This window comes from Schistocerca serialis, chromosome 2 (genome assembly GCF_023864345.2).
Source record: "Schistocerca serialis cubense isolate TAMUIC-IGC-003099 chromosome 2, iqSchSeri2.2, whole genome shotgun sequence".
In the NCBI taxonomy this organism is placed as follows: domain Eukaryota; kingdom Metazoa; phylum Arthropoda; class Insecta; order Orthoptera; family Acrididae; genus Schistocerca; species Schistocerca serialis.
This window is the reverse complement of record NC_064639.1, coordinates 681,039,934-681,066,609: the sequence shown is the minus strand read 5'-3', so window position 1 is coordinate 681,066,609 and position 26,676 is coordinate 681,039,934. Positions and strand designations below refer to the sequence as shown.

General features: G+C 48.6%; 1 protein-coding gene across 1 annotated transcript in view; it reads left to right on the top strand.

The window, feature by feature from the left end:
- Positions 1-1,920: 1,920 nt before the first annotated feature.
- LOC126456325 (uncharacterized) overlaps positions 1,921-26,676 on the top strand; it is a 43,923-nt gene continuing 19,167 nt past the window's right edge. Inside the window, exons 1-2 of the mRNA XM_050092074.1 lie at positions 1,921-1,937; positions 6,981-7,600. Of these exons, the coding sequence (XP_049948031.1) occupies positions 1,921-1,937; positions 6,981-7,600 (637 nt within the window). The remainder of the gene's footprint in view (positions 1,938-6,980; positions 7,601-26,676) is intronic.

Genomic DNA, 26,676 nt, shown 5'->3' with positions numbered 1-26,676 from the left:
TAATTGTAATGGTGATTCAGTAATGGTAATGGTAGTTAGTAATTTAGTAGTGGTACATTTAATGTGTTGTGTGCAATATTTTGCTTCAATATGACAAATATTTTTCAATAATGTTTTATTTTTTGTAAACCTGGCTGCAAAGTTATGAAATTTGCAGAATGTACTTTTACAGGCGGCCGGGGGAGGGAGCACCTGGCGGTTCTGCCAAGGGCGCAGTATCAACTCGGTACGGGTCTGGCGGTACACACTTTAAGATTTTTATGAGATTCACAAAGGACACGAAACATATTTATTACAAATACAGGGTGGCGCACGAAATGTGTTACCATTTTGTTTTTTAATATAAACTTTATTGCCAATACAATCTGAAAGGAACGTATACTACAATGAAGAGCCGACCATGGAGATTTGTTCTAACTCAGCACATGCTCAATATGTCCACCATTTTGTTTCCTAACTTCCTTCAAACGAACACTGAAGTTAGTGATTACCCTACGGCACATGTCTTCCGTAATTTCGCTGCAAGCTTGAAGAATAAGTCTTCTGAGCTCCATTAAATCACGTGGACGTTTCGGGAAAATTTTTTCCTTTAGGTGCCCCAAAGAAAAAAGTCACATGGATTGGTCTGGACTATTGGAGGGCCAATTTTGTCCATCACTGAAGCGACCTGGAAACCTAAGTGAAATGATCTGCATGTCGAAATGGTCGTGTAAAAACTCCAACGCAGTGTTTGCAGTATGTGGCGTTGCTCCATCTTGCATGAACCACTGCGTGTTGAATGGCAAGGCAGTAGCAACAAGCTGTGGAATGAAGCTATTTATTGCGAAGCATGCTCAAATAACGCTCGCTGTTCACACTTTCTTCAAAGAAAAAGGGTCCAATAAGTCCGTGACTGGAAATTGCTGCCCACGCTGGAATCCTCGGAGCATAATGTTGTCATTTTTGAAACACTTGTGGGTTTTCAGTGGCCCAAAAGCGTACATTTTGTTTGTTAACCACTCCGTCTAAATGAAAATGCGCCTCGTCTGAAGTTTCTTCCCTATTCTCCGCCCACTGAGCAAACAGTAGTCTCTGCTGCTTGTGTTCTTCAGTGAGCTTCTGTGCACAGGTCATCTTGTATGGGTACATATGGAGGTCACTTTTAAGAATGTGTTGAACGGAGCGTCTGGATATTCCCAGTTGCACTGCTGCCTTTCTACACGATTTCCCGGGACTTCTGTGTACAGCAACTCGTACCGCTTCAATGTTCTCCGGTGAACAAACAGGCTTAGGCCGAGGTCGCTTCACTTCCAATACTGTTCCTTCCTGTACAGATTTATCGTACAACCTGTGGATGGTCTTTTTGCAAGGGACCCATCGTGTGTTAAACTGTTCTCGAAAACGCCTCTGAGTCACAACAAGGCTTTTCGTTTCATGAAAAAGTAACACAATTGCCGATCGTTGCTGTGTCGTCAGTCTTCCATTGTCAGCCATTGCTGCTTAGCGGCAGTATCGTGAATTACACGTCATTTCGTAACTCATTTGTTTTTCCAAGCTCTGCTGGTACAGCTGTGGAGATCCCAGCGGGATATCTAATGTGCGTCGTAAATTGTGAAAGAAACAATTGGTAACACATTTCGTGCGCCACCTTGTATTGACAGGACTATCAACAAATAAATAAATTATGCAGAATATGGGCCTTACTTTCGCAATGTCGGTTGCGCAAAACTGCAGAATGTATTCACAGAATTGTTATGTAAGTTCGTTTATCATTCTTATGGTCGTCGTAATTTTTTTTAATTTCTTATCAAAAGATTTATAATGTGAAGCTACTACGATTAGAAAACAAATTACTGCAAAATGGATTATTATGTAGAGTTTATAATGAGGTGACGAGTGACGCACTTTGGTGCAATTATAAACGCCAAAGTATGTTGCGCTATGAGAGCTAGATTGAGGTAAGAACATAAACAGTGGAATGTTATTGTAAACCAATTTGTGTCACGTAGTACTGCAAAACTGAAAGTTCGCCACAATACTGCTACGCATACGAAGCAGCAACTCAAGCTACAGCAAGTAAAATTGAATATTAGTACGTATCGCTCTATTTTTAAAAGATCCATAATCTACTTAAGTACAGGAAAGAAATAAAATGACGCACACTGTTGCTACGAACGCTAAACTCATGTATTAGTATCAACGGCTGGAAAGTTGGCAACATAAAATGCGGGCTGTGGTAGCGCTTCTTGTGGAACATTTACGAACTAGTTTCAAACAGTGGTTACGAATGTCAAAAGGTTGGATTTGACCGTCCTGTAAACTACGCAGTCCGGTTTGGAGATATGAAGGACTTTTATTGAGACAAGAGGTACCCAGAAAATCAGCACAAGTTAACGAAGCGGGACAACTGCAACCAATGTCACGACAAGGGTTTGTGAGTAAATTGCACCTGACAGATTTATAATTCAACACAGTGTTTCTTTCATTAGCATAAAGTTACATTAGTACATGACTTAGGTCTGTAATGTTACTTAGGTTATTTTCTATGTGTGTGCCCGTAAAACAAAGTAATTTCTCTAATTTTGTATGGTATTAAACGAAGACACTTTAATAAGATAACGCAGACAGACGGTTGTGTGTATTGAGTTTCTTATAGTTTCGTAATTTTGTTTTTTCGACTCTTATGTAATCTGTGATATTCAGGTGTAGAGAAAAAAAAAAAAAAAAAAAAAAAAAACAGGCTATTGATGTCGAATAACGTGATCGTCATTGCAGAGAATACAATACGATGGACTTAATCTTCATTAATAATTTGTGGAATCAGATTCTTTCCTGGTAGAGTATTTGAATCTTTAGCAGCACTGTAGTACTGCATATTCTCTCCAATGCAATATTAGGAGTAAAGTTGGAGGGTAGTTACTACGTAATCAGATTCCAGTCTATGTGAGGGCGTAATTTATATTACTGTGTAAGTATAAATCGTACTGTAGTGTTCTGCACACTAGGATGACTGTTCAAATTCGCGCCCGGCTATCGTGATTTAGGTTTTCTCTGTTTTCCCTAGGACGCTTAAGGCAGACGCCAAACAGAGATCCATTGGAAGCATCTTCAGGAAACGTAGTCCTCCTACAGGGCAGACAGCTTCCAAAAAATCTTTGTGCAACCAATAACTGAATATTGATCGCTAGTCATGGATCTGTATCAGGTAGGACTAACACAGGAAATAATCCCCGAAAAAGAGCAGTGGGTTTGGTTACAGCTTCATTTAGTTAGCACGAAAGAACACGGTGATGCTCAGCCATCTACACTGGCACACCCTGCAAGACGTGTTCTGCACCACGGTTTGGTTTACTGTTAAAAGTTGAGAGAACGTATGTCTAGAAAAGTGAACAAATATATTGCTTCAACCTACGTGTATCTTGCAAAAAGATCTTGAAGATATAACTAGAGATTCCATCTCCCACGGAGGCTTACCAACAATGGCTGTTCTTTCCGCGAGCTTTTCGCGACTAGAACCGGAAAAGGGACAATTGATAAGTGTAACACAAAGAAACCTCTGTCCCCTCCTGTAAGGTGCCTTGCAGAGTAAAAATGTAATTGTAGATGCCGGGATGGTTCCTGTCAAAGGGCATGGTCGATTTATTTGTGCTTCGTCGCTAGCTACTTCGTTGTTGACGGGATCTCCCTTTTCTCGCCTGGGAAAGGAAAAAGTGCCATTATGCGAGAAGGAAAGAGAAACGTTTCCATGTAAGGGGCCTACACACGCAGCAACCGACATGTCAACGGACAGACAAACTGGATGTGTGTAGGCGTTTTGACCGATCCACTGACGCGCTTTCCTTGTGTTGTCAGACGGGTAAGAGCACAGCCGACACTCCTCCCTCCCTCCCTCCCTCCACACACACACACACACACACACCACTCAACCCTATAAATTGTGCTGTGTAGTGTAGCGCTATCGTGTCACTCGTCCGACAAGTTGGTCTTTTGCGACTGCGCGTGGGATTAAATGCCCTTTTTTTATTTTTTTTAGACGATTCCGTGATGGTTTCTTGTGGCACATAAAGAGAATAAAAGTCCGACCCACTGTGTTTCTGATTTAGGTTTCATTTCCCATACTTATCGGAGATGAAATCTGAAAACCGAAATATAGACATTTAACTCTCGCAATACCAAGCAGTTTTCAGTAACTTGTATTACCAATGAGGGGGGGGGGGTTCTGTGTTCACACCATAAAAATTTAAAAAAATATGATTCATTAACTGTTCTTGAATTAAGTTAATAACATAGTTTTCAAAGAACTATTGATGTATAATCAGGATCTGGATCCTGAAAATATTTTTTAAAACTTTTCAAAAATGTGTTTTATATCTTTCACTTACATCATTTAAGTTTACTAGGTCTCATTATCTTGTGAAAAATTAGTAGTAAAAGTCGTTATAGTATTATTGAAGTACACTTCAATAGAATTAAAAAATTACAAAAACTAGAGGTAACATAATTTTGTGAGAAGAATCATTCACCACTTTTTTTGGAATATACTTCACTTTTGGAACATACAACAGTTTTTCTGCTGTTTACCACATGGGTATCTCTTACAATTGTTGCGGATTATTGTTATTTTGTTCACTTTATCGAACTTTTCTGCTTTTGAATGGCTTTCACCAATGCACAAATGACATCCACCTTTACCTCCATGAGCTACCTTTGCACCGCAGTTCTGCTTGATTTTCCGCCCGAGAATACGTCAATACTTGAAATTACAGGATTTGGCGGTCCTGTAATATTTGTAGCCCTTTCTTCAATGTGTGGTTGCATGAGCTGTCGTCCCAGTTCTTGAAGAAAACGTCGTCGGTTATAAGGTTTTTTCCTTATTCCAGTCTGGGAAGTTCAACAAATATAGTGCATAACTATTTACAGCTGCTATCCCCCTCTTTCCACCCTCCTCTCCCCCTCCTCACTCTCCCCCATCCCCCCTCCTCACTCTCCCCATCCCCCCTCCTCACTCTCCCCATCCCCCCTCCTCACTCTCCCCCATCCTCCCTCCTCACTCTCCCCCACCCCCTCCTCACTCTCCCCCTTCCCCCTCCTCAATCTCCCCCTTCCCCCTCCTCAATCTCCCCCTTCCCCCTCCTCAATCTCCCCCTTCTCCCCTCTCCTCTCTCTCCCCCACCATCCTCCTCTCTCTCCCCCTCCACCCTCCTCTCTCCCCCTCCTCCTCTCTCCCCCTCCTCCTCTCTCCCCCTCCTCCTCTCTCCCCCTCCCCCTCCTCCTCTCTCCCCCTCCTCCTCTCTCCCCCTCCTCCTCTCTCCCCCTCCTCCTCTCTCCCCCTCCTCCTCTCTCCCCCTCCTCCTCTCTCCCCCTCCTCCTCTCTCCCCCTCCTCCTCTCTCCCCCTCCCCCTACTCCTCTCTGCCCCTCCCCATCCAAGTCTCTCCCCCTCCCCCTTCCTGTCTCTCCCCCTCCTCCCTCACCCTTCCGGTCTTTCCCCCTCCTCTCCCTCCCCCCATCCCCCCTCCTCTCCCTCCCGCCATCCCCCCACCAATCTCTCTCCCCCATCCCCTGCTCACTCCCCCCATCCTCCTCCTCTCTCTCTCCCCCCATCCCCCTCCTCTCTCTCTCTCCCCCATCCCCCTCCTCTCTCTCTCTCTCTCTCTCTCTCTCTCTCTCTCTCTCTCTCTCTCTCTCTCTCCCCCACCCTCATTCTCCTCTCTCTCCCCCCTTATCCCCCTCCCCCCTCTCTCCCCCCATCTCCCTCGTCTCTCCAACCCCCCTCAGCTCACCTCCCCTCGTCCCCTCTCGCCACCACTCGTCTCTCCCCCCTCGTATCTCCCCCCTCATCTCTCCAACCCACCTCAGCTCACCCCCCTCGCGCCCCTCTCGCCACCCCTCGTCCCCTCGTCTCTCCGCCCCCTCGTCTCTCCGCCCCCTCGTCTCTCCGCCCCCTCGTCTCTCCGCCCCCTCGTCTCTCCGCCCCCTCGTCTCTCCGCCCCCTCGTCTCTCCGCCCCCTCGTCTCTCCGCCCCCTCGTCTCTCCGCCCCCTCGTCTCTCCGCCCCCTCGTCTCTCCGCCCCCTCGTCTCTCCGCCCCCTCGTCTCTCCGCCCCCTCGTCTCTCCGCCCCCTCGTCTCTCCGCCCCCTCGTCTCTCCGCCCCCTCGTCTCTCCGCCCCCTCGTCTCTCCGCCCCCTCGTCTCTCCGCCCCCTCGTCTCTCCGCCCCCTCGTCTCTCCGCCCCCTCGTCTCTCCGCCCCCTCGTCTCTCCGCCCCCTCGTCTCTCCGCCCCCTCGTCTCTCCGCCCCCTCGTCTCTCCGCCCCCTCGTCTCTCCGCCCCCTCGTCTCTCCGCCCCCTCGTCTCTCCGCCCCCTCGTCTCTCCGCCCCCTCGTCTCTCCGCCCCCTCGTCTCTCCGCCCCCTCGTCTCTCCGCCCCCTCGTCTCTCCGCCCCCTCGTCTCTCCGCCCCCTCGTCTCTCCGCCCCCTCGTCTCTCCGCCCCCTCGTCTCTCCGCCCCCTCGTCTCTCCGCCCCCTCGTCTCTCCGCCCCCTCGTCTCTCCGCCCCCCTCGTCTCTCCCCCCCCCCTCGTCTCTCTCCCCCCCCCCCTCGTCTCTCCCCCCCCCCCTCGTCTCTCCCCCCCCCCCCTCGTCTCTCCAACCCCCCCTCGTCTCTCAACCCCCCCCCCCGCGTCTCTCTCCCCCCCCGCGTCTCTCTCTCCCCCCGCGTCTCTCTCTCCCCCCCCGCGTCTCTCTCTCCCCCCCCACGTCTCTCTCTCTCCCCCCCCGGGTCTCTCTCTCTCCCCCCCCACGTCCCTCGCCCACGTCCCTCCTCCCTCGCCGGACTCCCCCCCCTCGCCGGATTCCACCCCCTCGCCGGATTTCACCCCCTCGCCGGATTCCACCCCCTCGCCGGATGCCCCCCCTCTCGGCGGATTCCCTCCCTCTCGCCTGTCCCCCCCCTCGCCAGACTCCCCCCCCTCGCCTTTAACGCCCCCTCGCCGCCAACACACCCTTAGCATCCAACACACCCCCCTCGCCTCCATCACCCCTCTCGTCATTAACCCCCCCGCACCTCCAACCCCCAACCCCCTCGCCTCCAACCCCAACCCCCTCGCCTCCAACCCCAACCCCCTCGCCTCCAACCCCAACCCCCTCGCCTCCAACCCCAACCCCCTCGCCTCCAACCCCAACCCCCTCGCCTCCAACCCCAACCCCCTCGCCTCCAACCCCAACCCCCTCGCCTCCAACCCCAACCCCCTCGCCTCCAACCCCAACCCCCTCGCCTCCAACCCCAACCCCCTCGCCTCCAACCCCAACCCCCTCGCCTCCAACCCCAACCCCCTCGCCTCCAACCCCAACCCCCTCGCCTCCAACCCCAACCCCCTCGCCTCCAACCCCAACCCCCTCGCCTCCAACCCCAACCCCCTCGCCTCCAACCCCAACCCCCTCGCCTCCAACCCCAACCCCCTCGCCTCCAACCCCAACCCCCTCGCCTCCAACCCCAACCCCCTCGCCTCCAACCCCAACCCCCTCGCCTCCAACCCCAACCCCCTCACCTCCGACCCCAACCCCTCGCCTCCGACCCCAACCCCCTCGCCTCCGACCCCAACCCCCTCGCCTCCAACCCCAACCCCTCGCCTCCAACCCCTCCCTCGCCTCCAACACACCCTTCGCAATCCAACACACCCTTCGCATCCAAGACACCCTTCGCATCCAAGACACCCTTCGCATCCAAGACACCCTTCGCATCCAAGACACCCTTCGCATCCAACACACCCTTCGCATCCAACACACCCTTCGCATCCAACACACCCTTCGCATCCAAGACACCCTTCGCATCCAACACACCCTTCGCATCCAACACACCCTTCGCATCCAACACACCCTTCGCATCCAACACACCCTTCGCATCCAACACACCCCCCCCCCGCCTCTTCGCCCCCCTCGCCTCTTCGCCCCCCCTCTCCTCTTCGCCCCCCCTCTCCTCTTCGCCCCCCCTCTCCTCTTCGCCCCCCCTCTCCTCTTCGCCCCCCCTCTCCTCTTCGCCCCCCCCTCTCCTCTTCGCCCCCCCTCTCCTCTTCGCCGCCCCTCTCCTCTTCGCCGCCCCTCTCCTCTTCGCCGCCCCTCTCCTCTTCGCCGCCCCTCTCCTCTTCGCCGCCCCCTCTCCTCTTCGCCGCCCCTCTCCTCTTCGCCCCCCCTCTCCTCTTCGCTCCCCCCTCGCCCCCTTCGCTCCCCCCTCGCCCCCTTCGCTCCCCCCTCGCCCCCTTCGCTCCCCCCCTCGCCCCCTTCGCTCCCCCCTCGCCCCCCTTCGCTCCCCCCCTCGCCCCCTTCGCTCCCCCCTCGCCCCCTTCGCTCCCCCCTCGCCCCCCTTCGCTCCCCCCTCGCCCCCTTCGCTCCCCCCTCGCCCCCTTCGCTCCCCCCTCGCCCCCTTCGCTCCCCCCTCTCCCCGCGCTCCCCCCTCGCCCCTTCACTTCCACCTCGCCCCTTCGCCCCCCCTCGCCCCTTCGCCCCCCTCGCCTTTTGGCCCCCCCTCGCCTCTTCGCCTCCCCTCGCCTCTGGGCCGCCCCCTCTCGCTTCTTCGACCCCCTCCAAGGATCTGTCGTAAGTGTCTGCCTCTCTTTAATTGCAGTGAATGGGCTCGCTGCAGCAGTGGGAGCGCCTGTGTCAACTAACTTGTATGCTGACGATTTCTGCCTATACTTTAGTTCCACTGTTATTGTAACTGCTGAACAGCAACTGCAGGGCGCTATCCTCAAGGCGCAGTCTTGGGCTGTTGGGCATGGCTTTCAGTTTTCAGCTACCAAGACCTGCATTATGCATTTCTGCTACCGATTCACTGTTCACCCTGAGCCACGGCTTTATCTTGACAGCGAACCTCTTGCTGTGGTGGAGACATCGGTTTTTGGGGATTGGTTTTTGATATCCAGTTGACTTGGCTCCCTCATATTCGGCAGCTTACACAGACGTGCTGGTGGCACCTTAATGCTCTCTGTTGCTTGCGTCACACCAGCTGGGGTGCCAATCAGTCTCCCCTTCTATGGCTGTACCAGGCATTAATTCAATCCCATATAGATTATGGGAGTCTGGCTTATGGTTCGGCATGCCCTTCTGCATTGCAGTTGCTGGACCCCATTCTTCAAAGTGGGATCCAACTCCCGACTTGAGCTTTCTGGACATGGCCTGTCAACAACATACTTTTGGACGCAGGTGTCCCTCCATTGCGGTTTCGGCACCACCGATTACTGGCCATTTATGCTACACACATTTGTAGCTTGCCCGGGCATCCTGGTCCCTCAGTTGGTCGTGCATCTTTGGTCAGGGTGTACGATTGCGGTTTGTGTCAGAGCTCTTCTCTCTGGGCTTGAGGTTTTCCCTCTTCCACCTCTTTTCTGGGCCCCTCTGCATATACCCCCTCGGTGTGTGCCTCTCCCATGCCTTTGGCACAATTTGGCACAGGGCCCGAAGGACTCAATCCATCCTGAGGCCCTCTGTTGCTGCTTTCTTTCAACCTTTGCCGCATTTCAAGGCTCTGACGTTGTCTATACCGATGGTTCGAAGGTTGCTGGGAGTGTCGGTTATGCTCTTACTCTAGGGGGTCATTATAAACAACACTCATTGCCAGCTGGCTGCAGCGTTTTCACTGCCGAGCTGGTCGCCATCCCTCTCGCCCTAGAGTATATCCGCTCCTGCTCAGGTGAGACCTTCATTATCTGTAGTGACTCCCTGAGCAGTTTACGAGTTATCCACCAGTGTTTCCCTCGCTCTCGTCTGGTGATGGCTATCCAGGAGTCCCTCCATACTCTTGCCCGTTGCGGCTGCTCTGTGTTCTTTGTGTGGACCCTGGTTCATACAGGCATCCTGGGAAATAAACATCTTGACACACTGGCCAAACAGGCTGTAGATGCACCAGCCTTGGAAATTGGCCTTTTGGAGAGTGACCTCAGGTCAGTTTTGTGGCAGAAGGTACTTCATACCTGGGGTGAAGAATGGCGCGCCCTTCCTTCACCCAACAAACTTTGGGCCATCAAGGAGGATACAGGTGCGTGGCGCTCCTCCTTGCGGATCTCCCGCAAGGACTCTGTTGTCCTCTGCCGGCTGCGCATTGGCCACACCTTGATGACACAGCTATTTATTGCGCCGTGAGGACCCTACTTTATATCGCTGCGGGTTAGCTTTGGCTGTGGTCCGCATCTTGTTGGACTGACCGCTTCTAAAATTCCGCTCAGGCAGATGTGTGCACTGCCTGATATGCTTCCTGCACTTTTATCAGATGACGCTGCAATGGCAGATTTAGTTTTGAGTTTTATTCATGCAGGGGCTTCTTATCGCTTGATGTAAGTGATTATCTTTTTCTTGTGTTGAGTGTGACCTTTGGCCTATGATTTTAGACTTGCTTCTTGGTGGTTGGCTTTTCCGTTTTTGTTTCTGTGGTCGACTAACCACTGACACACTCGGTGTGATTTTAGTTCCTTTTTTCTGGCATCTGTCTGTGTACTGTGTATGTCTTGTCTTGTGTCTTCTCTCGTCATCTCCATTGTTTGTTCTTATTCTTCGTGGATGTTTAAAGTTCGTGGAAAAAGGGACCGATGGCCCTAATAGGCTGGTCCCTTCAATCCCACAAACCAACCAACCCACTCTCTCTCTCTCTCTCTCTCTCTCTCTCTCTCTCTCTCTCTCTCTCTCTCTCTCTCTCTCTCTCTCTCTGCCTCCCCTCCTCTCTCTCTCTCTCTCTCTCTCTCTCTCTCTCTCTCTCTCTCTCTCTCTCTCTCTCTCTCTCTCTCTCTGCCCCCCCCCTCTCTATCTCTCTCTCTCTCTCTCAGGTTTCTCTACTGTAGTTGTTTATTGAAGAGGCTTCTAAGAAACCTGTGACCATGCAGTGAGTTTTTATGAGGAAAGAATAACAGCAGTGATAGTATCTGAACAAGATGAAGCCTCACATGGTGCAGATTTTGCATCAATAGAGGGAGAATTAAATACCCTGAATCAGTCAACTACAGATGCACATGTTAGTTCTGTTAAGAAACCTGGCCAGTGAAGTCGAGTCATAAGCTCTGTGCATCAAGAAAGTGCAGAGAAATTACTAAAGCTATGGATGAATACACCGCAGCAAAACTGACCACACTCTTCAAAAGTAGAAATTCCATCTTCAGAAGAAAATGAACCAAAGCACTCTTGCACCTCTTGCCAGGAATTTTTCACAAACATCAATTTGGCTGTTGAATATTGTGCAAGTTTTAACTATTATTTCAGAGACATTTTCAAAGAAAACAATTTTGAACCACGTTCCATTAATATCAAAGTACATGGTAGACAAATCAAGGAATGTGGGGTATGTAAAAGGAGCCTTTGGAAGACCAAATCCCTATTATGGTCATCCTGAAGAAGCAGCTCAGGTTCAAATGGTGCAATCATTTTGTCTGGAAGATAAATGGGACTGTTCTCGTCAGACTGCCAACAAAAAAGACACTATAACTAATAGTTGAATACTTAGAAAGTGATTGATTGGTCATGCTATGTTGTCAAACGTTTAAATGAATTTTCTGTAGTAATTTGAGACCCCAAAAAAAGACTGCTGTACTTTAATGAACTTGTGCACTTGGAACTCTCTTCTCTTGCTGCTAGGACTAATCTTGTGTCTGTCCTTAATCCATATTTTCTAATTACATGTCCTAAATATGTTACATTCATGAAACATGCAGCCCTAAATCTCTTCCTTCAGATGTGTCTATTCTGCTACATGTCTAGGTAAATTAGACACTGGTGTGGCTTCAGAGCTCTCAGTGCACCGTCGATTAATGTGTGAAATGTTGCAGGAGCATTTTTCATTTCAAATGGCATTGTATTGAACTGATAATGCCCCATGGTACCAAGAATGCTGGCTTCAGGCAGTCCTTTACAACAACCTCCAATCAATGGTAACCAATCCAACCTATTCTTGAAAAGTATCAACATTGTCCCACGTTATCCATGGTCTCAGTAATGTTGGAGATATGATATACATCAATTAGCCTTCCTGTTCTTGGCACGCTAATCACAGCAGAACCTGTATTTTTTTTTTTTGAGCCATCTGACGATTTCTTTGGTACTACCACAATTCCTGCACCCCATGGACTGTCACTCTCCGATGTTATCGTGTCGAGTAACTGCTGGTTAATAAAATCTTCCATAATTGGCTGGAGCTGTCTAAATATCAGATAAGGTTTCTGATATGCTGGTCCTTTTCTCCTGTTGGTATTTGGTGTTGTCACAGGTGTTGGTGGCAATGGACCTTATGGAAAAACATATCCTCAGATTTGAAAAGCAAAAATTCGTCGATCCACTTTCTCTCTAATCCCTTTAGATGTTACACTTGCCCGTCCCCTGTCAGGTCTGACCTCCATCTTCCTAAATTTTTCTGAAAGGTGAGCCAATTGGGGAAGGACACCTTACTTAGTCCATAATGTCCATCGTGCATTGAGATCTGTAGGTCACTTTCTCGTTGTCGCATTGCAGTCTACTCATTCTCCATCTCTTGGGCGAGGACACTTTCCTGGGTGCGTTTTCCACCATGCACTATGCAGTGTCACTTTCTGCACAGACGATGACCATGGACTTCTTAGCACCTCATATCCAGCACAGTAGCCAGTTCATTGTGGTGTAGCCGCCATGTAGCCTGTTGGTTGTAGCCCTCTGACAACACAGGAATCGCTCTGCTGATGCCTGCGCCGTTAACTGCCCATGTATGCTGTTGTAACGGCGACCGGAACTGTCGCGGGGTTGTAGTGACGGAAACGCGGCGGGACCTGCGGAGCGGCCCGCAAACAATAACACAACGGGAGAGGACGGACACGACCAACAAAGGACCTTCCGAAACAAAACAAGAACAGACAACAGAGTCACGAACCAAACAAGACAGCCACGTCCACTCGTAAAGCGACACGAAAGTCAATACATTGTCTAATGCGAGGTGATATGTTCTGAGACGCACATGAGGTTAGACTGGCAGGCTGAGCGACAGGCAGACGCTTAAGTACTCGATCCTGAACGCCGCTATTGGCCGCTGCAACCACGTGTTCCACTGTGGCGCCATCAGTCTAAATGCGGGCCAGGAGGCGCGCGCCGCCACAGCTTCTGGCTTACGGTACAGAGACCTCTACGGGTCTTCGACGTCCATGACGTCTGGCGGGGATTCAAATTCCGCGGCGCGCGGTACCAGATATGTCATGCAGTAGATGTCTATCTCCCTGGGGCATCGGGACTCCCACCAATGGCCATCCTGCCAGGTGGCCCTAGCTGAGGCTGGATGGCGCCTGTGGGGAGGGCCCCTGATCAGAGTGGGTGCCATCAGGTTGGATGAGACACCATGAAGCATAGCACATCATCTCTTGGTGGTGGTCTGCCGCTAGTAGTCTCTAAGTGGGCAAAGTCTAACTTCAGTGGTAAGAAATATGACCCCAAATCGTTCCCCTCCCTGGCCACACCATGGGAGGAACACCACGCTAAGGATGGCAGTGAAGCTTATTCGCCCTGATACCTTGTATGTACGAGAGTTGATGGGGAAACTTACATCCATGAAGTTTTTTTTTGTGGGGCATTTGGAGGACAAGTTTGGGGAGGTGGAGGGCTTGTCAAAAATGTGCTCTGGATCAGTCTTGATAAACACAGCATCCTCTGCCCAGTCACAGGTGTTACTCGCTTGTGACAAGTTGGATGTTTCTGTTACCATCACACCCCATACGAGCTTAAATATGGTCCTGGGTCTTATATTCCACTGGGACCTTCTTTCGCTGTCTGACGACGAGCTGCGCGCCAATTTAGAGCGGCGAGGTTTTTATTTCGTCCAGTGCGTCCGTCAGGGGCCAGCGGATAATCAGGTTGCCACCAGTGCCTTCATCTTGGCCTTAGAGGGTGACACATTGCCCGAGAAGGTCAAGGTGATGGTTTACTGCTGTGACATCAAGCCATATGCCCCTCCCCCATGCGGTTCTTTAGGCGCTGGAAGTTCGGCCATATGTGTTCCTGCTGTATTTACAGCATCACATGTCTAGATGGTGGACGTCCATCACATCCCAATACTCCATGTGCCCCATCTCCATCTGTGTCAACTGCAGGGAGCATAATTGAACTTGCTCGCCAGACTGCAAGATTTCACAGAAAGAGCAGAAAATCGTGGAATATAAGAACCTGGACCAACTGACCTACACTGAATCTAAGAGGAAATTTGAGCGCCTACATCCTGTGGCTATGAAATCTTACGCCGCTGCTATGAGAACAGTTGTTGCCCCATCAGTTACTCACATTACTGTCGCCTCTCAGAATCATAAGACTACACCTGTCCTCTTGATGGTGGGGGCACTTCCCTCCCTGTTGCTCCCGCTCCATCTACTTCTGGAGCAACACTCCCAAACCATCAGGGATATCAGTCCCCACTTCTGAGCTAGAGATTCGTAAGTCTTCTTCGGCTCCTCTCACTAGGATGGGGTCCCTTGGGTCACTCCCTTCCCAGGTTTGTGTTAGTGGGAAAGATGACACCTGCCAGTGGCTGAAGAGCCTAAAAGCAGCTGGTTGTAGGGCTTCCCACTCATCCTCAGTTCCAGAGACGGAATCAGTGAAGTCCTCCCAGCCAGGGAAACCCAAGGAGCAGCGAGAGAAATCCAGAAAGAAGATCCCCAAGACAAAGGGAATTGCAGTGGCACCCACACCACTGCAACCTATAAGCTCTGCGTCTGAGGATGAGGTGGAGATTCTGGCATCTGCTGAGGACCTAGATCTCGCCAGACCTTCAGACACACCGGATATAGACTGCTCAGGCAAAATGTCGGTGGCAGCAGGTGATCTTCCCAGTCTCACTATGACATCATCCTCCAGTTGAATTGCGGCGGTTTTTTCCATCGCCTGGCTGAGCTACAGCAACTGCTAAGCTTTACGCCTTCTTTCTGCATTGCCCTCCAGGAAACCTGGTTCCCGGCAATGTGGACCCCTGCCCTCCATGGCTATAAGGGATACTACAGGAACTGTAGCGACTATAGTCGAGTGTCAGGTGGAGTTTGCGTTTATGTCCTAAACTCAGTCTGTAGTGAAACTGTGCCCCTTCAAACCCCTCTTGAAGCTGTGCCTGTAAGAATGACGATGCAGGAAATAACTATCTGCAATGTATATCTTCCTCCAGGTGGTGCAGTACCCAGAATGTATTAGCTGCACTGATTGCTGAACCCCCTAAACTGTTCCTACTTTTGGAAGATTTTAACGCCAATAACCCCTTGTGGGGTGGCACTGTGCTTACTGGCTGAGGCAGAGATGACAAAACTTTACTGTCCCAGTTCGTCCTCTGTCTCTTAAATACCAAGGCCGCTGCACATTTCATTGTGGCTCATGGAAGTTACTCGGCCATTAATATATCAATTTGCAGCCCAGGACTTCTCCCATCTATCCACTGGAGGGCACATGATGACCTGTGTGGTAGTGACCACTTCCCCATCTTCCTGTCACTGCCCTGGCATCAGGCCCACGGACGCCTGCCCAGATGGGCTTTAAAGAATACGGACTGGGAAACTTTCATCTCTGCTGTCACCATTGAATCTCCTCCACATGATAACATCGATGTGATGGTGGAGCAGGTGACTAAAACAATCGTTTCTGTGACAGAAAAGACGATCTTCGCTCTTGAGGGTGCCCCTGGTGAAAGGCAATCTCTTGGTGGTCGCCGGAAGTCGCTGAAGCAATTAAGGAGCGTCGGCGAGCTCTACAGTGGCATAAGCGGCACCCTTCCCTGGAGTACCTCACGGCCTTTAAATGGCTGTGCCAGTGTTCGCTACCTTATCAAACAATGGAAGAAGGAATGTTGGGAGAGATAAGTCTCCACCATTGTGTGCCTCATGTCACCTTCCCAAGTCTGGGCAAAGATCAAACGTCTTTTCGTGTACCAGGCTCCAAAAGCTGGCCTTGGTGTTACCATAAATGGCGAGTTATGTACCGACGCGAGCGCGATAGCCGAGCACTTTGCTGAGCACTTTGCTCGAGCCTCTGCGTCGGAGAATTAACCCCCAGCCTTTAGCACACTCAAACGGCGGCTGGAAGGGAACGTCCTCTCATTCACTACACGCTGCGGTGAATCCTATAACGCCCAATTTACAGAGTAGGAACTCCTCAGTGCCCTTGCACATTGGACTGACACAGCTCCTGGACCTGATCGCATCCACAGCCAGATGATTAAACATCTCTCATCTGACTTCAAGCGATGTCTTCTCGTCATTTTCAACGGATCTGGTGCGATGGCGTCTTTCCATCGCAATGGCGCGAGAGCACCATCATTCCGGTGCTCAAACCCGGTAAAAACCCCCTTGATGTGGATAGCTACCGGCCCATCAGCCTCACCAACGTTCTTTGTAAGCTGCTGGAACGTATGATATGTCATTGGTTGGGTTGGGTCCTGGAGTCACGTGGCTTGCTGGCTTCATGTCAGGGCGGCTTCCGGCAGGGTCGCTCTACCACTGATAATCTTGTGTCCATAGAGTCTACCATCCGAACACCCTTTCCCAGACGGCAACACCTGATTGCCGTCTTTTTTGAATTATGTAAAGCAAATGACACGACTTGGCAACACCATATCCTTGCCACATTGTATGAGTGGGGTCTCCGGGGACCACTCCCGATTTTTATCCAAAACTTCCTGTCGTTCCGTACTTTCCGTGTCCAAGTTGGTGACTTCCATAGTTGCATCCATATGCAGGAGAATGGAGTCCCGCAAGGCTCTGTATTGACTCTCTATTTTTAGTGGCCATTAACAGTGTAGCAGCAACTGTAGGGCTTTCAGTCTAACCATCTCTGTATGCAGGCGATTTCTGCATTTCGTACTGCTGCTCCAGTACTGTTGTTGCTGAGTGGCGCCTCCAGGAAGCCATCCACAAGACACATTCAAGGGCTCTAGCCCACAGCTTCTAGTTTTCAGCTGCAGAGACATGTGTCATGCACTTCTGTCGGCGTCTTACCTTTCATCCGGAACCCACACTGTACCTTAATGACGATCCACTCACTACAGTGGAGACATATCAATTCCTAGGACTGGATTTTGACGCTAGATTGACTTGGCTCCCTTCGTCAGCTTAAGCAGGAGTGCTGGGCAGCACCTCAATGCCCCCTGTTGCCTGAGCAACACAAATTGGGGTGCAGATCACTGTATGCTGCTGCAGCTCTACAGAGCCCTTGTCCAATCCACAATGGACTATGGGAGTGTGGTTTATGGTTCAGTAGCGCCTTTAGCGTTGCATTTACTCGACCCTGTGCACCACTGTGGGGTTCGATTAGCGACAGGAGCTTTTAGGACGAGTCCGATGACCAGCGTACTAGTGGAGGCTGGTGTTCCTCCACTGCAGATCAGACGTGCACGACTGCTCGCCAGTTGCGCAGCAATCATTCATAGGTCCCCTGAGCATCCCAATTACCGTCTCATTTTCCCACCCGCGGCAGTCCATCTCCCGCATCGGCGGCCCAGATCGGAGCTAACGATTGCGGTTCCCGTGCCGTCCCTTCTCTCTGAACTGGAGTCCTTCCCTTTACCACCTCTACTTGCGGTCCGTTCACGTACACCTCCATGGTGTACGCCTCGGCCGCAACTTCGTCTAGACCTTTTGCATGGCCCTAAGGACTTTGTTAACCCCGCCGCTTTCTGCTGTCACTTTCTCTCGATTCTTGACGTGTTCCAGGGCTCTGAAGTGGTTTACACCGACGGCTCAATAGCTGATGGTCACGTAGGCTTCGCATATGTTCATGGAGGAAATATTGAGCAGCACTCCTTGCCAGTTGGCTGCAGTGTTTTCACTGCAGAGCTGGCGGCTATATCTCGCTCTCTTGAGTACATCCGCTCATGCCCTGGCGAGTCATTTCTCCTGTGTACTGACTCATTGAGCAGCCTACAAGCTATCGACCAGTGCTACCCTCGCCACCCTTTCGTAGCATCCATCCAGTCCATCTTTGCCCTGGAACATTCCCGCCGTTCTGTGGTGTCTGTGTGGACTCCAGGACACGTTGGAATCCCCGGCAACGAACTTGCCGACAGGCTGGCCAAAGAGGCGATGCGGAAACCGTTTCTGGAGAGAGGCATCTCCGCAGCTGACCTGCGTTCTGTCTTACACTGCAGGGCTTTGGGAGACGGAATGGCATAACAGCACACACAAGAAGCTGTGTCATTAAGGAGACAATAAATTTGTGGAAGTCTTCCATACAGGCCACTCGCAGGTAATCAGTTGTCCTCTGCCGGCTCCGCATTGGCCATACCTGGCTAACACATGGTTACCTACTCCGTCGCGAGGACCCACCTCAGTGTCGCCGTGGCTCCCACATGACAGTCGTCCACCTCTTGCCAGACTGCCCACTTTCAGCCGCTCTGTGGCAGACTTTTAACTTTCCCAGCACCCTGGCTTCAGTGTTGGGCGACAATACCTCCGCAGCTGCTTTAGTTTTACGTTTTATCGGTGAGAGTGGGTTTTATACTTCTATATAGGTTTTAGCACATGTCCTTTGTCCCTCCGTGTCCTCCACCCTAGTGCTTGTAGGGTGGAGGTTTTAATGTGTTGCAGAGTGGCTGGCTTTCGCGTTTTATTCTCTTAGTTGGCTAGTCACTGTAACCTGCTTTCATGTTTTACTCTTCTGTTTCTAGCGTCTCTGTTGTTTTCTTGTCTTGTTCCTTTTCATGTTCGTTGCCTCCCCTTCGTTCTTGTAGCTTTTCCTTTCTTTACGTTTTGTGTTATATGTTTCGTCCGTTTTATTATCTTACTTGTGGCATTGTTTTATTAGGAACAAGGGACCGATGACCTCGTAGTTTGGTCCCTTCTCCCGCCTTTAAACCAACCAACCAACCAACACTGCCATATATTTTGTTTTCCTGCCACGACTTCGAGGTCTGTGTCAGGTTCTAAACTGACATTAAGACGTTCTGATCCACGGCCTCTCGCAGACAACTAGACGTCAGAGTGTAAATCATATTGTTACTGTGGCTACCATAACACACCACACACAGTGGATGATTTTAAATAAAAGTGTGTTACACCATAAGGAAACAGGAAGAGTTTTACGGCGTTGGCATAGGTTTCCAAACTACATTTAAACTCATCTGTCATAGTCACGGAATAGCTGATGAATCTACGTTCTGTTTAGATGATTCATCATACTGCAGTCATGTATGCGATCACTGTTTCGGTGCTATCCACCCTGGAAGGTATTGTCCATCCAACAAAACTCTTTCTCCAACTCAGACAAGCGATGTCAGTCAATCATTATTTGGTAATCAACAGCATGCCAGTGGACAGATGGGATGGAAAAGATACTATCGATGTACTCTAATAATAAGCATTACAGTTGATAGTGCGAACAATTTTAGCAATTTTACAGTAATTTCAACACCGACCAATGATGTAACAGCATGTATCCCAGTTTCAGTATCATAGCTAAACCACCCCGTCTCCATTTTGTATCATTGCGAACGTGGATAGATGGCTGTGCAGTTGTTAATTCTCGAACACATACACCATCAAAGTATATCAGACAGCGCTCTACATATATCTAACACCTCGATCATAGTGCTTAATTTATGATGTATCTCTCTGTGTATGGGAGTCACCGAGCATTCTCGCTGTCTTAGGGTAAAATCAGAGAGTGAAAGAACCCCCCCCCCCCCCCCCCCCCGTCATTGACCAACCCACCCTGCAGCACCGTTACCGATTTAATCTGCAACCGACCAGAAGTAGACAACTACATTCCACGTCTTGTGAGTGAATGGAGTTTGCCGAGTCCTCACCCATCTAAGTGCACAAGATTTCTCAAGATGCGCCCATGTCGAGGAGATTAGCACTCCTTAGCGATGTATAGTAACAGTTTTGAAAGTGTTGTTATGTAATAGCAGACGGCTAAGAAGAACAAGAAACGTGTGATTTTTATGCGCGATGGCGCTCCAGACGGATGGAGTTCAAAGCATCAACCAAGCTATCAACTCTAAAGTATTGTTCTAGAGTCTAGGATCGGTACCTGGAAGGTATCAGTAAGAGACAACATACACACACGCACTCCTAAGCCTACAACATTCTGCACTTAAAACAGACTATAATGTTAGATTTCCTGCGTTTCCAACCTATCATTCTTATAGACTGTAGCGCTGTTAATATTCCAAGGTAAGAAATATATTTCAAGCGGATGACATACATCCTTCTTCCCAGTTTCTTTACGATAAACTATGTTATCAAACAGTAAAACGAAAAAAAACTACTTCCTTAAACATATGCTCTGCATGATACGAGCACAATGTAGCTTTCCGGAGATGTATAGCGCCCACTGTTCGCATCTGATCATGGTTCAGAAATTATACAATGCCTGCACCAGCTCTGTATGAAATGATTGTTAGTAACGGCGAAACAGATAAACTCATAGCAGCAGCGTCCGGCATGTGAAAGGTAAGTCATTTCACCACTAACTCTGTAAACAGCACCTCTGTCAGGCAATATATGCATGGGGATTGCAGTGCAGTTATGAAGCTGCAGTCCCGATTTTATGCCAAAGATACGACAGGGGGATGGAGTACATCGCATAAATCAAAGTTCGTTTAGAGGAATGTGCCACGTTTCATCACACATGAGACAGAAGTCCTCTGATGACCGACAGGTTTACCGTTAATGATCGCAAGTAGACAATGCTTTAAACCACAAACAGAACACGTGGATGTATACGAGACGAATGCAGGCTATGTCATGTGACTGATGCGTCCTGACAACAGTGGAAAATTGACATGCAACAACTTCCCCCTCTCTAGAATGCATCATCAGTCTACCATTAAATCGTACCTCGTTACAGCTCCATCTCAGTCGATCACCCTGTCCACTCTGTTATCCTTTAACACAGATGCAAGTAAGTTTAGAGGTGGATGGTTCTATGTCTTCTGAAAAACATCAGATACAGCAATGAACTCGCTTGTATCACTGGTACCTCAATAGATGCTACTTCGACAGAAAAAATTGACTGCTTTCCTGATTCCCTTCGCTTCCATGTCGATGTTTTCTCAGATTCCTCTAGTAGGGGGACAAGGGGGGTGTCGGCTCACACTGCATTGTTGCCAAATTTATTCAAGATGGCGGTGATGACGTCATCCAAGATGGCGGCATGTAGACTTGGCAACAGCTCATGATGTCACCCAAGATGGCGGATTTTGGCGGGAAAATAGGCCAATTGTGCTACGTCCACTAACCTAACCACCAGAAAAAATGGCGGGAATTTTCAATTTTGGCGGGAAAATAGGCCAATTGTGCGATGTCCACTAATCCAAGCCTCCAGAAGAAAAAATGACGGGAAGTTAGAATTCCAACAGGATAATGCATGCAAAACCATACTTGTCTTTATTATTATTGATTATTATTTATTAACATTCACTATCATTTATTATTATTTAAATAGACCAATTGGGTTATATCCACTAACCTAAGCCTCCAGAAAAAATAGGCGCCAAATTCAGATTCCAATGGGATAATGCATGCAAAACTGTACTTCTCTTTTATTATTATTAATTATTATTATTATTATTCATTATTATTATCATTTATTATTATTTATTATCATGTATTATTATTTATTATCATTTATTATTATTGACCTGCCTCCACTAGAAAATTCCCTCCAAATTCAAATTCCAATATGATAATGGCTGCAAAACCTTACTTTTGTTTATCATTTAGTCTTCTGTAAATACCTAAGTACTTAATTCCATTTCGTTTTTAATCATATTAAATTCAATTTACAATTTCATATACGTATGCAAAGGTGTTCAACTACCTAATTTCAACTACTTTTCGAGGCCCAGAGAGCCACCTCTTCCTAGGGACCAGCGCCAAGTTTGAATTCTGGCAGTAAAGAAAGGTCACTTCTGCTTTCTCTACCAACCTAACAAAATTGTTGTAAATAAAGGGCACTTTTACTAACATCAGCAACCCGACCGGCACGTCCTCCTAGGAACCAGCGCCAAGTTTGGAATCTGCCATTAAACAAAGCTCACTGGCGCTTTCGCCACCAACCTAAGAAAATTGTTGCAAACCAAGCTAATCACCGCTAAACTAAGCCACCAGCACTCAGCCTCTCCGTACACATTTCGGGTAAAAGGACTCACTCTGCACTAGGTCCATGGATAGAGGAACTAATTTACTTTATTTAGGAATGCCGACATGTTCCACACCATACAGACCTGCAAAACATTCCTACATAACTCATTTATAATGCTCTAGACACATGCTTGCTAATTGTAAACAGTTAAAAATAACTCACACCACAGCCTACAGACATGCGAACTGCTCGTAAATAATGCAATGTCCAAATAGCCAAACACCTGCTAATTTTCGGAAATAATTTCAGTGCATAGGCTGATGGAAGGAGGAACGAATGTACTTTATTTATTTGCGACATATATTTTTGAAACTTTGCTTCTCATAGGTTTTGATATGTAAGGCTGACCTAAGGCAGGTTCTGAACTCCAGTAGTGCACTACACTTGGCAACACAGCCACACCCATCAAGATATTCATTCCAATCCAGACCTGTAACTCCTCTACAGATAAATTGGTCCAGTTATTTGTCGACTCACTCACAGTCTGACCAGATTGCCATTTTTGCGCAAAAACCGCTCAGACTGCGCTGTGCTGCTCGGGGAAGTAGGGAAGGACTGCACTCTATTTATTTGCAGCCCTTTTATTTAGTCGTGGAGTATATTTGTCACAAAACACCCACACTGATCCGACTGTGGTCATCTGACACAGCCCACAAACACGTAAACAGCTCCTAATTTCACCACACAATAGCAAACAGCTCTTAAATAATGCAGTACGCAATATCAGCAGGCGAGCTCTGTACTCTTAAACTCTCCAAATAAAGCACAGCACAGTGCGCAGACATGCTCGCAAAATAGTGCAACAGACGCGCCCAAACACCCACAGCTGCCAAACCGACCAAAAGTCTCTGCTCGGTTTCCCCCCAAACACGACCTCACACAAGTACGGGATCACCGTTTTCTGTGTAGGAACCCCGGAAGTTGCTGTCCATCAACCAAAATTTGGCCCCCAAATGAAGCAAGCATTGTCAGTCAATCATTATGTCATACCCAATGCACAGATGCGATGGATAAGACACCACCGATCTACTGTAATATTATCTATCACAGTTGATATCGCGAAAAATTTTACAGTAAGTCCAACACTAGCCAATCATGTGACAGCTTGTTTTCTTAATTTCAGTATCATAGCTAAACCATACATCCTCTACTTTGCAAGTGTCATTGCGAACATTCGTAGGTGACTGCTCAGCACGTCCAGTCACACTTAATTCTCGAACACATAAAGACGATCAAATTATACCAGACAACGCTATACATATTTCTTTCTAAGACCTCGCGCATAGTACTCGATCAATCTCTCTACATATGGCAGTCACAGAGCTATCTAGTCCTCTTATGTTAAAAGATCATCCTCACCTCGCCATTGACCAACCTACCCGGCAACATCGCTACCCAATTATTCCTCAACCGAGCAGACAAATACAGCTACACTCCACCTCTCTTGGCTGAATAGAGCTTTCCTAGTCCTAACCCCTCCAAGTGCACCACATTTCTCTAAATGTAACCAAGTCTTGAAGCTTAGCACACCATAACGATCTATAGTAACAGATCTCAAAGTGCCTTAATTTAATAGCATACAGTTAAGAAGAACAAGAACGGGGCGATATTTATACACAACGTAGTTCGATACATTTTAAGTAAATATCCAATCTATCATGTGTAAAGTATTGTTCTAGAGTCCATGATCGGTGCATCGAAGGTTCTGGTAGGGGAGAGAGAGGGAGAGAGGGAGAGAGAGAAAGAGAGAGAGAGCACTGTGCTCGATTGTATCAAGTCCCCTCCACATTTGGAGAGCGGTTCTTCTGTTTCCCGTATGTCTGTGCATATGCATGTGTTGCGGAAGGACCTGCAGTAGACCAGAGTTAACGTTAGTGTGGTACCGCCGAGCGTTATATCCAGAGTGTTGTCAGGATGCAGATCCACAATATGCCATGCACGGGATTGGTTTTCAAGGTGTATCCGCCACGCACAATGTACGAAGCGGTGTTGGGATGCAGTTCCACAATATACCACACATATATCGCAATCTGCGACTGGGGAAGAATGGCGAAGGAGTTAGGCCATGCTCTTTGAAAGCAACTATCCTGGCATCCGGCTTTAGGTATTAGGAAAACCATGGAAAACCTAAACCTGGATAGTTGGACAGTGATTTGAATCGCTCTCCTCCCGATTTCTAGTACATTACTGTGCCATTGAGCCACATCGCTTGATCTCACACGTACTTCGACAAAGTCGTGTTTTACATGATAATAAAATCGAAGTGTGCACTTGCTATTATCGGTATCTCACTACTAACTGTAAGATTAAGAACACAGGTGTGCAGATAGGCCTAGCGAGTGTGTAACAGGGAAGGTTGCTGCATTCAGCAGTTGCCACCTACTTTTGGGAGACGTTTTTCTTTCTTAGCGGTTGATATTTACGATTCTTTCTTTACTTATCTTCCTTGTTTCCCAACTCGGTCTGTGCACTTCTTTAATATACTTAACAAAAGCATAGTTACGTTACTTGGAATTGTCTGCATGCTAGATCATATTGGAAACAGTGTTTTTCCGATTACGTGACTGAATGTTCAATATACCGTGACCTCTGTATGTTTCTGGCAAAAGTTGTCGGTTATCCAGGACTTCTAATTTCTGATTGTCACGCAATAACACTCCTCGGTCCACAGTGTTTCTTTGGAATTAGTGTTTGAGGTATCTCGGAATAGAAATATAAAATTAACGTAAGTTAATGAATCTGTGGATTGTGTACCGTTGCAGATTTATTACTGGCTGCAGAAGCAGTCAACTTGTGAATGGCCGCCTTCACTTGGGTGGAATGTTTCCTGTAGCTGGCCAGGCCGCGAGGTAAGCCTGTAACACATCGTGTTACGTACCCTCCCAAGAACGTAACGTGCCGTGATGAGTGCATGTGTGGCCGCGCAAGGCTGGAAACAAAGGATGCGTCGACAAGTAATTAATAAATATGGAAGCAGGTGACAATCAGGGACCTTTTAATGAGGAACAAATCGCTACTGCATTCATAACTTGCTTCTCAATTTGATTTCGAAGTGTCTAAAAATGCAGCCACGAGTTAACGCATCTAAATACTTGCATGAAAGAAAGAAATCTTAATAATTACCTACGCACAAAGGAACCTAAATCTGTAAACAGATTCCGGCTGCCGCAAAAATGACAGGGATTATAATTCGTTCAATATGAGCGCGCACGAACACGGGAAAGACGACGGTATTAACGGCGGCGCTGCGCCAGGTTAGGAAACCTCTGCTGCAAAAAGGAAGCGGCGAATTCTGTGTCCCACCAGGCGACAGCTGGCCGCCTGACCAACCATTAAGTTGGCACCAGAATTACTTTTTTCAGTTGTAGGCGCACTAGTGTGAGGTACTGACGAGCTAACAAAATCCCTGAGCATCGACGCTTTGGTCCAAGTTGCAACGTCTTGGCAGGTCTCCCAGTTGCCGTCTCGCCCGCAACGTCTTCTCGATAAGTACTATCCGGCATGCTACGGAAACTTTAACTGCTCGTTACTTCGGTTACAGTCAAGTAATGATGCTTAGTTTCGATCGTCGTTTCAGCGTTTGGCAATCACGAGTATTTCGCGATACTACGGGAGAGCAGCAGCAGGCGTTCCGTAAGGTTCACGGAGGTCTGCCACCCCCTCGGTTTGTTGCCGAAACCTAGTTCTCGTGGTTCAGTATTCTCTCTCCGAAGTGTTCTAAGTTCAACTTGTGTAGATATAGGTGAATGTTTTTTTCTATATGTTGTTGTCTTGTAAGTGGAGGCTGCCCTCTGTCAAGAGTACGTTGTTCTGTGCTAATTTCCGAATACATCTCTTTGTCTCACTTTCTGAATCTTTGTGTTGCGCTTTCTACCACATTTCCCCCAGTATCCATTCGAATCAGTAGCTCCCTGCAAGTAGGGTCGCAGTCCATGCCTCCCCACTGCCCGACACTGGGTAGAATAACAACGTGAGATCCCAGTGGGCTATCAGTACTTACCTCGCCCTCTAACTGGGGCAAGATCTTTGCATTCGGGTCGCCTAGGATACAAAAACTGTGGTAGTCATCTTAGGTGAGGTAGCGCAAGCCATCGGGCAGGCAACTGCAAAATATGCATCTACGTCTATGCTCTGAAACGATCTTACAATCTGTATTACTGTCGCTTCCCCCTTTTCCTATTTCTGTCGCAAATGGTTTGTGGGAAGAAAGATTGCTGATAAGACTCCGTATGGACTCGAATCTCTAATTGTATTTTCATCGTCTTTTCGCGAGATATTTGCAGGACGAAGTAGTATATTGGTTGGCTCATCTGGCTATGTACACTCTCGGAACATTGACAGTAGACCATACTGTTATGGTGAAGATTTCTCCTGCAGCGTCTGCCATTGGAGTCACTGATCATCTCTGTGACTCTTTCGCACTTACTAAGTGAACCTGTAACGAAGGCCGCTGACCTCCTTTGGATCTTCCCTATTTCCTCCATCAATCCTATCTGGTATGGATTCCAGACTGACGAGCTGTATTAAGGTAGTGGTCGAAGGATTTTTGTGTAAGCTACCTCCTTCGTGGATGGTCAACGCTTCCTGAGGGTTCTTCCA